We start from the raw sequence: 13,048 nt of genomic DNA, 5'->3' as shown, positions 1-13,048 counted from the left end.
CCTTCCGAGCCCACCCCGGCCCCCTGCTCCTAGCCTTGTGGGCTCAGTTTGCTGCTGCCCGTGGCCAGTTAGGGTTCTCCTGCTCTGGCTGAGCCCTGGCACTGAGGGCAGCGTACGGGGTCGAGCTCTGGCTCCTGGGCTCTGGCTCCGAGGGAGGAAAGGGGGCAGGGGCTTGGGGCGCCTCTGCAGCCCCCTAAGCCGGCCTTCCCTCCCTCCAGCTCCATCATGAATGTCCCAGGTGAGTCGACGCTACGGAGGGAGTTCCTTCGCCTGCAGCAGGAGAACAAGAGCAACTCGGAGGCCCAGAAGCAGCAGCAGCAGCAGCTGGCGGCCCAGCACCGCGACTCGGAGGCCCACATCAAGCAGCTCCTGCACCAGCGCCAGCGGCGCATCGAGGAGCAAAAGGAGGAGAGGCGGCGGGTCGAGGAGGTGAGCAGCGGCCGCTGGCAGGCAGGGGGGCGTTGGGTCAGAGCAGGAAACCCCCCCCCCGTCTCCCTCCCCCGCTCCGGGAGGGGGGGCCTCGTGACCTCTTGTCTCTCGCAGGCCTTCCTTGACCCTTTGTCCGTCTGTCTTTCTGGCAGCAACAGCGCCGAGAGCGGGAGCAGCGGAAGCTGCAGGAGAAGGAGCAGCAGCGGCGGCTGGAGGACATGCAAGTGATGCGGCGGGAGGAGGAGCGCCGGCAAGCCGAGCGAGAGCAGGTAGGCCAGCAGGCAGTCGGGCAGCACAGCATCCTGCCAAAGCGGCTGCCTGGGCAAAAGCGAGAGCCGGACAGCTGCGGCTGCCGTGCTCCCCGTCCCTGATCTTCCCTGGCTGCTCAGGCCCTGGCCCGGGATGGGAGGGGCCTAGAGGCGAGGCCGGTCCCTGTGCTGCTCCTCCGGAGGCGGTGGCGGCTCCTCCTCTGCTCCGTGGGCTGCGGGCTGCCCCTGCGCTCCTCTCCTCTCTTCACCCTCCTCTGTTCTTCCTTCTTCTCTCTCCCCCCCGCCCCCCGCCCCCCCCCGCCAGGAGTATATCAGGCACAAGTTAGAGGAGGAGCAGAGGCAACTGGAGATCTTGCAGCAGCAGCTCCTCCAGGAACAAGCCCTGCTGCTGGTAAAGAGAGTGGCGGCAGGCTGAGGAGGGCAGGGGGAAGGCCCAGGGGAAGGGCCCTGCGGGTGCCGCGTCCACCTTGGCAGGTGCCTCAGGCCCCCTCTGCCTCCTCCAGGAGTACAAGCGGAAGCAGCTGGAGGAGCAGCGCCAGTCGGAGCGGCTCCAGCGCCAGCTGCAGCAGGAGCACGCCTACCTGAAGTCCCTGCAGCAGCAGCAGCAGCTTCATCAGCAGCAGCAGCAGCAGGAGAAGAAGCCCCTGTACCACTACAACCGCAACGCCAACCCTGCTGACAAACCCACCTGGGCACGGGAGGTATGTCTGCCTGCAGTGGGGAGTGCAGAGCTCAAGCAGGCTCTTGTCAGATTCACTTGGCTGGGGGTGGCGGGGGGGGTGGCGGAATAAAGCAGCTGCACAGGACCAGCCTCGCCACAACTCCTGACGCCCTTGGCAGGTCGAAGAGCGGGCGCGCATGAACAAGCAGAACTCTGCCTCCCCTATGGCCAAGAGCAAGCCAGGGGGCGGGGGGCCTGAGTCCGTGCCCCCCTCCCGTTCCGAGTCGGCATCGCTCAGCTCCTCCCCTGCCTCTCAGACCCCACCGATGCAGCGCCCGGTGGAGCCCCAAGAGGGGCAGCACAAGGTGAGAGCGCTCCCCGCCTGCGCCCCCCCCCCTCCCGCCATCCCAGCTGCTCATTCCCATTGCTGCTTCTCCCATCACCTGCCCTTGGACCTCCCTTTCCTGGGGACCGGCGGGAGGGCGCTTGGGCATGTGTTTCGCAGGCAGGCCAAGGAGGGCAGCCGGGGCCTCTCAGAGAGCCGCAGGGCAGGGAAGCCCAAGCCCCCCCCCCCCGCCCCGTGGAGCAGGGGCGGCCCCGGGATCCAGGCCCCTTGGCTCACGTGGGAAGGGCGGCAGGAATTCCGATCGGCAGCTGGAAGCTAGCACAGCCCCCCCCCACCCCGTTCCCCTCTGCGGAAGCCACCCGTACTGCCAGCAGTCCAGAGCAGAAGGATCCGAAGGGCCTCTTGCCAGTTGAGCGGGAGCACAAGGGCCTCTTGCCAGTTTGCTGCTGCCGGGACTCTCGGATTCCCTAGGGTGGCTGTGGGGGCAGGAGAGCTGGTGTGGGTGCAGCCAGTTGTGTTTTGAGGGAAGGGGCTTCTTTCCCCCCCCCCCCCCCCCGAGCTGGTGCGAGGGAGAGTCAGATCCGGGAGGCAGACAGCACGAGGGGAGCAGCAGCACAGGGTGGGAGCTTGGCTCCGTGCCCTCCGCCCAGCACCCCCCAGTGACGACACCCCCCCCCACCCGTCCTCTCCGTCCGCAGAGCCATCTCGCCCATCGCGTCCCACTCAAACCATACGCTGCCCCCGTCCCTCGCTCCCAGTCGCTGCAGGACCAGCCCAGCAAGAACGTGGCCGCTTTCCCTGTCCATGACTCCACCTCCTCCGCCCCATCCCCACCTCGAGCGGGCATGATCCGGCAGAACTCGGACCCCACTTCAGAGGGCCCTGCCCCACAGCCGTCCCGACCCACGGCGGATCAGCGAGGACCACCCTGGGTCAAAATGGACCCTGAGCCCCCTCCCAAGGTAATTGCAAGGTGATGGTACTCCTGCTGCAAGCAGGACTCCGTGGACCTCTGGAGAAAGAGCAGTGCCCAGAGGAGGGGGTGGGGTGGGGGTGCTCTGAGGAGGAAGGGCTGAGGGGTCCCCGCCTTCTGCACCCAGGCCCTTATGGCCCCCCGGGGCCTCGCAGTGACATCCGGGCCCAGGGAGGAGTTTGACCCACTGCCGTGTGCTGTGTAAAGAGGCGCTCTTTTCTCCTGCCCAGAGGAGCTCTGCCCCCTCCCCCGAGAGTGTGTTTGACCTCTTGGGGGGCTCCCCAGTCCCCGCGTCAAGAAGGTGCCTTCGCTCTGCTGCTCAAGATGTTTTTCCCTAGAGAGGCCTGGGGAGCTCCTCCTGTCTGTGGGCTCTGGCCTCTCCGGAGCACGGCTGCCCCCAGGAATCCTCCTCGGATCCTCGCGCCGCGTTGCAAGGGAGCTGCTCTGGTGGCTGCCTGCTCCCGCGGCTCCCTCCCTCCATGCCGCTCTGAACTGACCCCGGAGCCACACCCTCCCTTCGTGGTCACAGGTCGCAAGCGTCCTTCCCGGCAGAGCTGGGGGCAATTGCTGTCGTCTGCTATGCAAAGGGCTTACCCGCCCAACGTTCCAGTGAGGCAGGACACAGTTGCCTATGCACCACTGGGGGACTGAGGCCAAGGAAGAGCCATCCATTGAGTTCCTAGCAAAAGTGTGGCTTGGCCCAGGCCTCCAGGTCTCAACTGGCCTGGGCTGGTTGCCTCAGGACTCCTGTGGGCAGGGGCTATCTGGGACCGTCTCCCAGGTCCCCGTCTCCTCACCCGTTTTTCCTCCATCTGTTCTTCCAGGTTCCCCAGCGGACATCCTCTATAGCAACAGCACTCAACACCAGCGGGGCAGTGAGTGGCAACAGCAGGCCAGTCCACGCTGTTCGAGCCAGGTAACCTTTCGTGGTGCCTGGGGGCCCGGGGTTGGAGCCTCTGTGCTGGGCCGTAGTTCAGCGCGCAGAGAGAAGCCTCCGGGTGGACCAAGCAGGCTTGGCCCAAGAGCGGCGGGAGACCGAGTGTGACTGGGAGGTGCCGCTGGTTTCTCACTCAGAGCGGCCGCCTCCACCTAGGAGCCCGTCCCTGAAGGGGCCGCCAAGTAAAGCCAGGCAAAGTCGCCCCTGAATGTGCCCCTGAATGTGCTTAAGCTGCCGTGGGCAGCTGTAGCATTAGAGGAGGGCAGGATACCGAGGTCCAGCCCCTGTGTGAGCATCGGGCCTCTGCCGGAGGGGCGGCCTGTTGACGCAGAGCAGGACTGCTGCTCTGCCTTCCTTCGGCCAGCCTCAGCCTCTCCCTGTCTTCGTGGGGAGGGGGGAGCGACGCCTCCCCTCCCTGCACTCCTCGTGCCCCAGAGCCCTTCCCAGCCGCCTCCTCGCCCTGATGCGCTTCTGCTCCTATCCACAGACCCCGTAGCAAGTCCGCCTGGCATATCCACATGCAGAGCCGGCTGGAGAGGGGTCCCAAGTGGGATCCTTCACCAGCCCCTCCTCCCCCCCCGACTGCAGGCCGGACCCCACCCTGGGACCCACCGGCTGCCGGGCCAAACGCCAGTAGGTAATGGCAGTTGCTTGGCCGCTGCAGTGGCTTGCTGGCTTTCTCTGCTGGGGTCTCCTCTCTGCGGTGATGGGTTTTGTATTGCTGGAGCTGAGCTGGGCGGGGGAGGGGGCTTTGGCCAGACAGCCCCCACCTGACAGCAGCCTCTCCTTCCTCTTCCCTTGCAGCAACCCAGATCTTCGGAGGAGTGACCCTGGCTGGGAGCGCCCGGACAGTTCACTGCAGCCAGGGGGCGCTAACCTGCCCCAGGCGGGCTCCCTGGAGCGCAACCGTGTAGGAGGTGCGGGCACAGAGGCCTCCGAGAGCCTCTGCTGGAGGGCTGGGGTGGAGCACTCTGAGCCCCCCCCCCCCGGGGCTGGGGCCTTCTGGGGCATCTGGCTGGCCCCCGTAAGGAACGGTAGGCTGGATTAGGGGAGCCGCTCGTTGGATTCAGATGGCCGGCTAGTCAGGCTGGAACAGGAAGGAAGGCTGTTGGCATCTGGGCGACCGCCTCCACCTCTCCCTGGAGGGTCTCCTCCAGGGTGCCTGAGGGGAAGCAGGTTTGGAAGGGAAGGGATCAAAACCCAGGCTCAGAACAGTGACTCGTCTGAACGACTCTGCCTTTTGAACCCGAGCCTGTGAAGCAGCTCTCGCCGCTTCCCCGGCAGGACGGCAGTGTCTGGAGCTGACTTGCTCACACGCTCTGCTTCCCTTCCCTGTTTCCCCCACTCGGGTTCCAGGGAGTGCCATGCACACACTCCTATTCCCACCAGAGCCCCTAACCCGTGTTGTTCAGCCACCACATCGCACGCAGCCCCTGGCATTTCCGTCCACAGCATTCCCCCCCATCCCAGTGCTGGCTGAAGGGCTTGCGGGGGACGGGCCCTTGTTGTGAAGAAGCTGGTGGCCAGAGCCATTTGCCCGAGAGGTGGCAGGACCGGGCTGTGTGTGGGAGAGGGCGGGGGTTGCCGTAGCCGTGGCCAGTTCTGCCCCAAGCCTGGTGTTTAGGACAGGGGCACAGGCTTGCTTGCATCCTCCGGAGGGGTGGCTGGCACGGGGGGGGGGGGCGGGGGAGTCAGTGGCCAGGCCTTCAGCCCACCATTCCTTTTCACCCCACTCATGACAGGCGGAGCAGAGGCTACGGACAGCTTGAAGGGGAAAGGGAGAGCGAGATGGGCCAGATCTGTCCGAGGGGATGTATTTCCCGGTTTAAAAGCAGCTGGGGGTGGGGTGGGGGGCGTGCTGAATGAGCACCCTCACGTTCACAGGGAAAGCAGTGGGGTCTTTGGGACGTGCAGATAAGAGGAAGGAACCACACACAAAACAGAGTTCAGCTCACTGGCCTGAGCACTTGACTGTTGGGAGCATTTTTCCTCTCCTCGCTTCCTCTGCCAGCGAGAAACAGCATTGCCTCTGGAATGGAGGCACCTTCTCCTCTTTGCCTAGAATTTCGGAGGGAGGAATCTTAGGGTGGGCAGCGGGATTCCTAAGAATTGCGTTCCGGTAGGATGGGAGAGAGAGTTACCCTTTGTAGGGAAACCGATGTCAGTGTTGCCTGAACACACAAGAAAACATTTCAATGAACAAAATGTGCCAGACCTGCGTGCGAGTTCTGCTGATGTGTGCCAGTGTGCGCCTGCTGCCTCCAGCCCTTGTTGGCCCTCAGGTGTCCTCAGGCTATGTTGCGTGCACAGCTGCTCCCAGCACTGCCGGGTGCATTGTGGGGCCAAGACCCCAAGAACCTCAGGAGGGCCCTGCTCACTTCGAGAGCCCCTCCGGCCCCTGGCATCTCCTCTCTGAGAGTGGCCAGCTGGGCACACCCAGGACACACGGAGGCAGCGGCCCTGGCGCTCCCCCGCTGGGTGTGGTGTTCGGAGGTCCTTCTGTGCCTGAACATGGAGCTTCCATGTAGTCAGTGTGGCAAATAATGATTGCTAGTCTTCTCCTCAGCGGGTTTGTCTGATCATCTTTTTAAAGCTACGTCTGTTACGTTTTTAAGGAATGAATCCCACAAGTTAATTATGTATTTCATGTGATCTCCTGCCCATGAAGCACACTGGGTGCCTGGGGGGATCCCATAAAGCTCAGTCCTGGCCCCCCTGCTGTTCGTAAAGGGTACGGAATTGGGGGTTCGCTGTGTAGTGGGCAGCTTTGCAGGCGATGCCCACTGATTCAGAATGGTGAAAACCCAGGCGGACACTGCAGAGCTTCTAAATTGGGTGAGTGGGCAGCAGCCTGGCGAAGGAAGCTCAGAGTCCGGCACGCAAAGGGATGTGAACAGTTTTAACGTTAAGTACCTTCTGATGGGGTCTGAACCGACGGAGAGATCTTGAGTTTATGTTAAATAGCTTGATGATAACGTTGACTCCATTTGCAGCAGCAGAAGTGGGAAAGCCCAACTCTATCCTGGGGATTATTAGGAAAGGAACTGAAAACAAAACAGCCAATATTGTCATGCTCCTGTATAGATCTACGGTGCAGCCTCACTTGGAATACTGTGTGCAGTTCTGGTCTCCATATCTCAAATAGGATACCGCCGAGCTGGGAAACATACAGAAGGGGCAACCGCGATGGTCTGGGGGTTGGAGCACCGTGTCTGTGAGGAGAAGCTAAGGAGGCAGGATTTTCAGTGTAGGAAAAGAGGGCTGACGGAGGCCACGATAAAGGTGTACAAGATGACGTGCTGGTGGGGAAAGCGGATAAGGGGTCCTTTTTCTGCCTCTTCTGTAACACTGGAACTTGGGGGCTCCCAGTGGGGTTGATTGGCAGTAGGCTCAGGGCAGAAAAGGAAATACGTCTTTACTCAGTGAGTCATTGAATGGTGGCATTTGCTGTCAGTAGGCCACGAGCGCACGTGGCTTTGAAAGGGAGTTAGCCAGATTCATGGAAGACAGGCCTGCCACACCCGTGGCTGCTGGCCATGGTAAGTTAAGGGGCCCTCCCGGTTTTCTTGATCTGCTTTCTCACCCCTTCATCGTCCTCTGAGCCTTCATGATGCACCCCTCACGTCCTCTTCCTGAAAGACCCCAGCTCTGCAACCTCCCCAGGGGGAAGGGGCTCCGCCCCCCACCCACCCCTTTCCTGTTTCTTAGGCACCTGAGCCTGTTCCAGCAACTGCTGCGGCACAGGGCTTTCCCCAGGGCTGCTTGGCTGGCTGTCCTGGCACAGGGTTTGCCCTTTTCCGTGCCTGCCCTGTGCTGACTCAGCATTTCCTCCCAGCCGAGGCCCCGGGGCCTCTTTCCCTCTCCCCTGCTGAATAGGTAACATTGGGGGCTTCTGCACTTGTCAGTGGGCTTGGCTTGAAACTCACTGGCTGCATGCAAATAGCCAGGAGGCCAGCAGGGCAGTGCTGAGCCAAGCATTGGGGGGGGGGCAGAGTGCAGAAGTCAAAAGTGCAGCGTATGGGGTGACAGGGGTGGGGGCTCTAGGGCAGAAGTTGGTCACAGACTGCCTCATATTCTGTCTCTTCCCCCCCCCCCAGCTCCCCTAAAGCTGGACAGCTCCCCAATCGTGCCCAAGGCGGATGACCATCGTTCGAGGCCTGGCCGGCCAGCAGTGAGTACTAGGAGCAAACGGGGGGGGGGCAGGGTCTCCCCCACGGGTTGATGTGGAGTGTCAGTGAGGACAGGGGCTTTACTGTGAAATCTGCAACCTTCAAGATTCAGAAAAGTCTTCCCGGGGCGGGGTGGGGGTGGGTGGGGAGAGAAGCTGACTACAACAGCCCGTTGGGGGTCCGAAGTGGCCAGCCTGCCTCTTAACCTCTCTGCCCTTTCTCTTTTTCTCCTCCCTTCCGTCTCTCCCTGTGCACAGAGCTATAAGCGCGCAATTGGCGAGGTTAGTGCCTCTCCCTGGAGGGTCTCTCCCCCCCCACCCCAACTGCCACTGCTAGCGTTGCTGGGCCCTGTGAGCTGCCCGCCCTTCCCCCTCCGCCCATCAGCGGAGGAGGCGCACAAGCCCAGGCCCTTTGGAGCCCCTCCCCCGTGATTCCCTCTCCCACTCCACCTTCCCTTGCTGCATTTGGTAGCCCTTGGGGCCTGATGGTGGCTTCCCCTGCTGAAAGGGTGGGCAAGGCAGCAGGAGCCACGGAGGCTGGGGGTGGAAGGGCAGCCGCTGGCACAAGGCACAGAAAACTGACCCCTGCCAAAGAGAGAGGCAGCTGGTTGGCTTGCGGGTGACCCGGTTAACAGGATATGTGATGCCCTCTCTGGAAAGAGGGCAGGGGTCCTGGGCCTTTGTCCTTTGTTCTGCCTCCTGCTATTCTCAGCTACTTGCCGCAGCCCCCACTGTGTGTCCGAGTAGGGGCGGGAGGCAAAGGCCCGGCCACTTTAGGAGGGGAAGACCTGCACGGACAGGCCAAGGCAGTAGGGGGAGGGCTGGATCTGGGATCTTCTTAGGCCTTCCTTTCTGCCCCCATTCCTTGTTGCCCCCCCCTTTTCCCCTGTGGCTCCCATAGCAGCTGCACACAAACGAGGCTGTGATGTTTCCACCTGCATTCTACCCCCCCACACACACACACACCCTCCCTCACATTAACACACGCACACTCATGCTCCCTTCCTAGAATTTTGTGCTGCTCAGAGAACGGCCAGAGGATGTGGCCCCGAAGCCCCTTAAGAAGGCCATGGACTATTCCTCCTCCAGTGATGAAATGGATTCCAGCGAAGAGGAGGAGGAGGAGGCAGAGGAGGGAGAGCGCTCAGAGCCTGGCACGGACACCCCAGGGGCCAGGTGAGGGTGTTGCCGGTGTGGGCATGTTAGTGCTGGAGTCTGGGCACATTACTGACATCCACTCCCTGCCCTCTCACTTGCACACATGCAAATCCCTCCCCCTCCCCCCCCCCACAGCTTCTGCTCCCGCCCTGTCAGTACATGGCGGGGCTGGGTCTCCAAAGGTTGGGTCTTGCCTCTCCTGCCGTGGCTCTCTCCCTGGGCATGGTGAGGCTTGAACGTCTTGCGGGGACACGGTTGTTCCGGTCTTGACTCCTCCCTCCCCTTTCCCCCATCTGTGGCAGGGACGGCGACACAGATTCCGTGAGCACCATGGTGGTGCATGACGTGGAAGAGCTCACGGGAGGCGGCAGCGGAGGCTCTGAGAGCTCTTATGGCGAGGGGACGATGCTGGTACAGCGGGTGAGCGGCTTTCCCCTGCCCTGGGTCCTGCAGGCACACAGAGATGTCTATCTTCCCTGGGGCCTGTGGGAAGCAAGGAAGTAGCCGTCCCCTGCACCACCACCACCCCCCTTCAAACCCACAAAGAAGCCACTCGGCTGTTGCCTCCACCGGGGGCTGGCTTGCTGATTCCCCAGGACTCTCCCTGGTGCGGCACTTGGTGGCCAGGCTGCGCGTGTCGCAAAGGTTTCTGACCCCACAGGCAGGGATGGCGCTCCGTTCCTCCCACCTGCTCCCTCGGCTGCGCCCTCACTGTGTGCCCTTCCTTCCAGACTCCCGAGGAGGAGCGGGGCCTTCTGCACGGCGACAGCAATGGCTATACCAACCTGCCAGACGTGGTCCAGCCCAGCCACTCGCCAACAGAAGCCAAGAGCAGCAGCAACAGCACCTGCTCACCCACCAAGGACCCTGCGACAGATGTGAGCAGCTCAGGAGAGAGCGAGAGAACTGGGCGGGGCGGGCGGGGGGGGGGGGCTGATGGGGGGGAGGCGAAGACTCTTAAGAAGGCTGCCAGGCGTCCCTGTCTCACTCTGCGGCGGGCACAGCGTGGCCTTGGCTCACTTGTTCCTCGGCTGCTTCGATTTCCTTCTGCTGACACTTTTCCTGTGCTTTAGGCAGCACCCCCTTAAGCCTTGTTTTTTGGGGGGAGGGGGCTGCCCCACTGCAAGCTGAAACCCTCCTGGGGCAGAGGCCAGTGCTTGAGGCACCTAGGAGGGACCTCTCAGGGAGGTCTGGGGAGGCCGTGTAAAGGTCTCGTGCACCGAGGGGGCTGTGGGGACGCAGTTCTTCCCTGGGCCCTGGAAACGAAGCCCCTGCTTGCTTTTTCCTCTCTCCCTCTCATCACAGTATCAGTCACGGGGCCTGGTGAAAGCCCCTGGGAAGAGCTCCTTCACCATGTTTGTGGATTTGGGCATCTACCAGAGTTCGGGCGGAAGCGGAGACACGGTCCCCATAACAGGTGAGGGGCATGGAGGGAGACACCCTCCACAGGGATTTGGGGGAAGGGAGGGGCCGAGCGCTATGCAGAGCTCTGGAGCTGCGCCCCCTGCCCACGGGGAGGCGTGGCCCACTCCCTTCCAGCGTTGGCAGGAGGATGAGGACAACACCCCGGGATGCGTAGCCTGCTGCGTCCCAGAGACCTGGGCTGCCACCGGGAGATAAAGAGCCAGCCTGGCATCCCATCCAGACTTGACTGAGCCCAGGTCTGAGAAAGATGGGCGCAGACCAAGCCCACAGGCCTTACAGTCGGTCCCCCTGTGCGACGCGTTTCCAGCATTTGACCCAGGGAGACTGGAGCAGCTGCAGCTGGAAGCCCGGAAAGGCTCCGTGGTCAACGTGAACCCCACAAACACGCGGCCCCACAGCGACACACCTGAGATCCGCAAGTACAAGAAACGCTTCAACTCGGAGATTCTGTGCGCCGCCCTTTGGGGTAAGGATGGGGGGGGGGATGGGGGGGGCAAGTGGCACAGGTGAGGGCAGCTCACCTGTCCTGTCTGCCTTGTGCCTGCAGGAGTCAACCTGCTGGTGGGGACTGAGAATGGGCTGATGCTCCTGGACCGAAGCGGGCAGGGCAAGGTGTACAGCCTCATTAACCGCCGACGGTTCCAGCAGATGGATGTCTTGGAAGGGCTCAACCTGCTGACGACCATCTCAGGTGAGGGGCAAGGGGAGGAAGGGAGAACTTGGGTGCAATGTCAGGGTGCCAGCCCCCGTGAGCAGAACCCTGAAGGGTTGGCACGCAGAAGGTCTCGGGCTCAGTCTTCGTTTAAAAGACCCTGGAGGGCTCCTGCCAGCCAAAGTGGAAATGACTGGTGTTCTGGACCGAGCGGTGTCTGACTGAGGAGCAGGTAGCTGTGGACGGTGGTCTGGAGGACAGAGAGAGAGAGGAGGACCCCCAGGAAGCAGACGGGAAACCTCTTGAGGACTGCTGGGGGTGGGCCAAGGCGCCCAAGCCGCAGGCCTCTCTTGCTTCCTCCCTGTCGTTTATGAAGTCCGGGCACCTCCTCCCCTTCCCAGCAAGTGATATGCTTTGGCTGCCCCCTCCCTCTCTTAGGGAAGAGGAACAAGCTACGTGTCTACTACCTCTCCTGGCTACGGAACAAAATTTTGCACAATGATCCTGAAGTGGAGAAGAAGCAGGGCTGGACCACCGTGGGGGACATGGAGGGCTGTGTTCACTACCGTGTGGGTAAGTCTCAGCAGGTCCTGCCCCCTCCCCGCCCCAGTAATCAGCAGACGGGGGGGGGCGGGGCGGGGGGGAGCAGCAAGGCAGGCCCTGAAAGAGCAACGGCTGAGTAGGCCCAAGCGCAGCATCCTTGCATTCGGAAGGTCCGATGTTTAAAAAAAATCCTTCACTTTTCAAAAAAGGCGTGAGGAGGTTGGATCGTGGTGCTCTAATGATAGGACCTTCCTCCAGCTGGTGAGCAAAGCAGAAGTCTTCGAGTTCAAACCGTTAAGTCCAGTCCTCTTGATAAAGCACTGGTTATTAATTTGTCAGATTCCGTTCTTTTTCCTCTTAAAAGAGAATCCAACAGCATCCTTCATTGGAAACGCAATAAAATCAAACCGTGAGATGGATGGGTGGAGGTCTGGAAATCAGTTTCTCCCCCCTCCCTTCCGCCAAAGGCGTTTCTGCTCAAATTAGAACAAAAAAGGCAGGACCAAACCACTCCCCCTCCCCGGCTGGACTGCTGAGTGGGCCAAGCAGAGAGAAAACACTGAAAGCTGCTGATCAGAGAGCTCCACCTGACTCGAGCAAGCGCATCAAGCCACGTCCCCCGTTGCACCAGTACCAGAATTCCTTCCCAACCACTGATACATGAGGAGCTGTAGCAAAACTCACCCCCAGGCTGTGACTGGGCCCCACTCCCTGCAGCCTGGCACCTCCGTTGCAGAAGCCCGTGCTGCCTCCACCGTGGAGAGGGGGACCCTTTTCTTGCATGATCACAGTCAGAGCGTCTAAAGCCTCGAGATCTCCCAGGGATGCCTCAGGCTCCCCCCTGAACACTGTGAAGTTCTTTGCCGTGGGGTTCTCCCAGGAGGGTCCGTTTTTCTTCCCTTTGACTCTCGCCCGCAGTGAAGTACGAACGGATCAAGTTCCTGGTCATCGCGCTCAAGAACTCCGTGGAGGTCTATGCCTGGGCCCCAAAGCCCTACCACAAATTCATGGCCTTCAAGGTACTGGGAGGGGAAAAGGTATTGGGGGGCGGGATTGGGAGGGGCTGCAGTCCCGCATTCTCGGGAACAGGTAGCTCTGGAAACACTGCTGAGAGCTCTGAAATCGGTTTTACTTCCCCTGGGGGGTGGGGGCAGGTCACCACCAGCAGAATAGATGGAGGGAGAACTGAAGAGTGGCGGCTGCCAAGGGGGGGGGCAGGGTAGGGGAAAGCTGAGTCAATTGCGGAGGCTGCCCGGCTTCCCCCCAGATGTGCAGTCTCAGCCTGGCAGAACCCGGTGGGCTTTTGTGCTAGGCGATCAGCCAGACTGGGATCTGAAATAGCAGAGGGGGGGTCCCGTGTCCCCCCCCGTCCCCGTCCCCGCCGCCCCCAGATGCCCCCCAGAGAGCTCTTCCGTCTCTCTTTCTGGCTCCAGAGTTGCAGGGCTTCTTCCTCTCAGACTTCTTCTTCTTACCACTCATGGTGTGCA

The 13,048-nt window shown here is 61.8% G+C and overlaps 1 protein-coding gene across 11 annotated transcripts in view; it reads left to right on the top strand.

Moving 5' to 3' along the window:
- Positions 1–13,048, top strand: part of MINK1 (misshapen like kinase 1) — a 44,357-nt gene that overhangs the window by 26,704 nt on the left and 4,605 nt on the right. Inside the window, exons 12-30 of one of the 11 annotated variants that reach the window (XM_054995080.1) lie at positions 219–429; positions 582–698; positions 1,003–1,089; positions 1,202–1,399; positions 1,539–1,724; positions 2,464–2,667; positions 3,503–3,594; positions 4,103–4,252; positions 4,420–4,532; positions 7,713–7,786; positions 8,042–8,065; positions 8,793–8,959; positions 9,244–9,361; positions 9,673–9,819; positions 10,247–10,358; positions 10,674–10,832; positions 10,914–11,057; positions 11,457–11,591; positions 12,480–12,580. In XM_054995080.1, coding sequence (XP_054851055.1) covers positions 219–429; positions 582–698; positions 1,003–1,089; positions 1,202–1,399; positions 1,539–1,724; positions 2,464–2,667; positions 3,503–3,594; positions 4,103–4,252; positions 4,420–4,532; positions 7,713–7,786; positions 8,042–8,065; positions 8,793–8,959; positions 9,244–9,361; positions 9,673–9,819; positions 10,247–10,358; positions 10,674–10,832; positions 10,914–11,057; positions 11,457–11,591; positions 12,480–12,580 — 2,539 coding nt within the window. Of the gene's footprint in view, positions 1–218; positions 430–581; positions 699–1,002; positions 1,090–1,201; positions 1,400–1,538; positions 1,725–2,403; positions 2,668–3,502; positions 3,595–4,102; positions 4,253–4,419; positions 4,533–7,712; positions 7,787–8,041; positions 8,066–8,792; positions 8,960–9,243; positions 9,362–9,672; positions 9,820–10,246; positions 10,359–10,673; positions 10,833–10,913; positions 11,058–11,456; positions 11,592–12,479; positions 12,581–13,048 lie in introns of all 11 variants that reach the window. The other 10 variants (XM_054995078.1, XM_054995082.1, XM_054995081.1 and 7 more) reach the window with 10 other exon arrangements.

The sequence above is a fragment of the Eublepharis macularius genome, chromosome 12 (assembly GCF_028583425.1).
Source record: "Eublepharis macularius isolate TG4126 chromosome 12, MPM_Emac_v1.0, whole genome shotgun sequence".
NCBI classification, from domain to species: Eukaryota; Metazoa; Chordata; class Lepidosauria; order Squamata; family Eublepharidae; genus Eublepharis; species Eublepharis macularius.
This window is presented reverse-complemented; position numbering and strand designations above follow the sequence as displayed.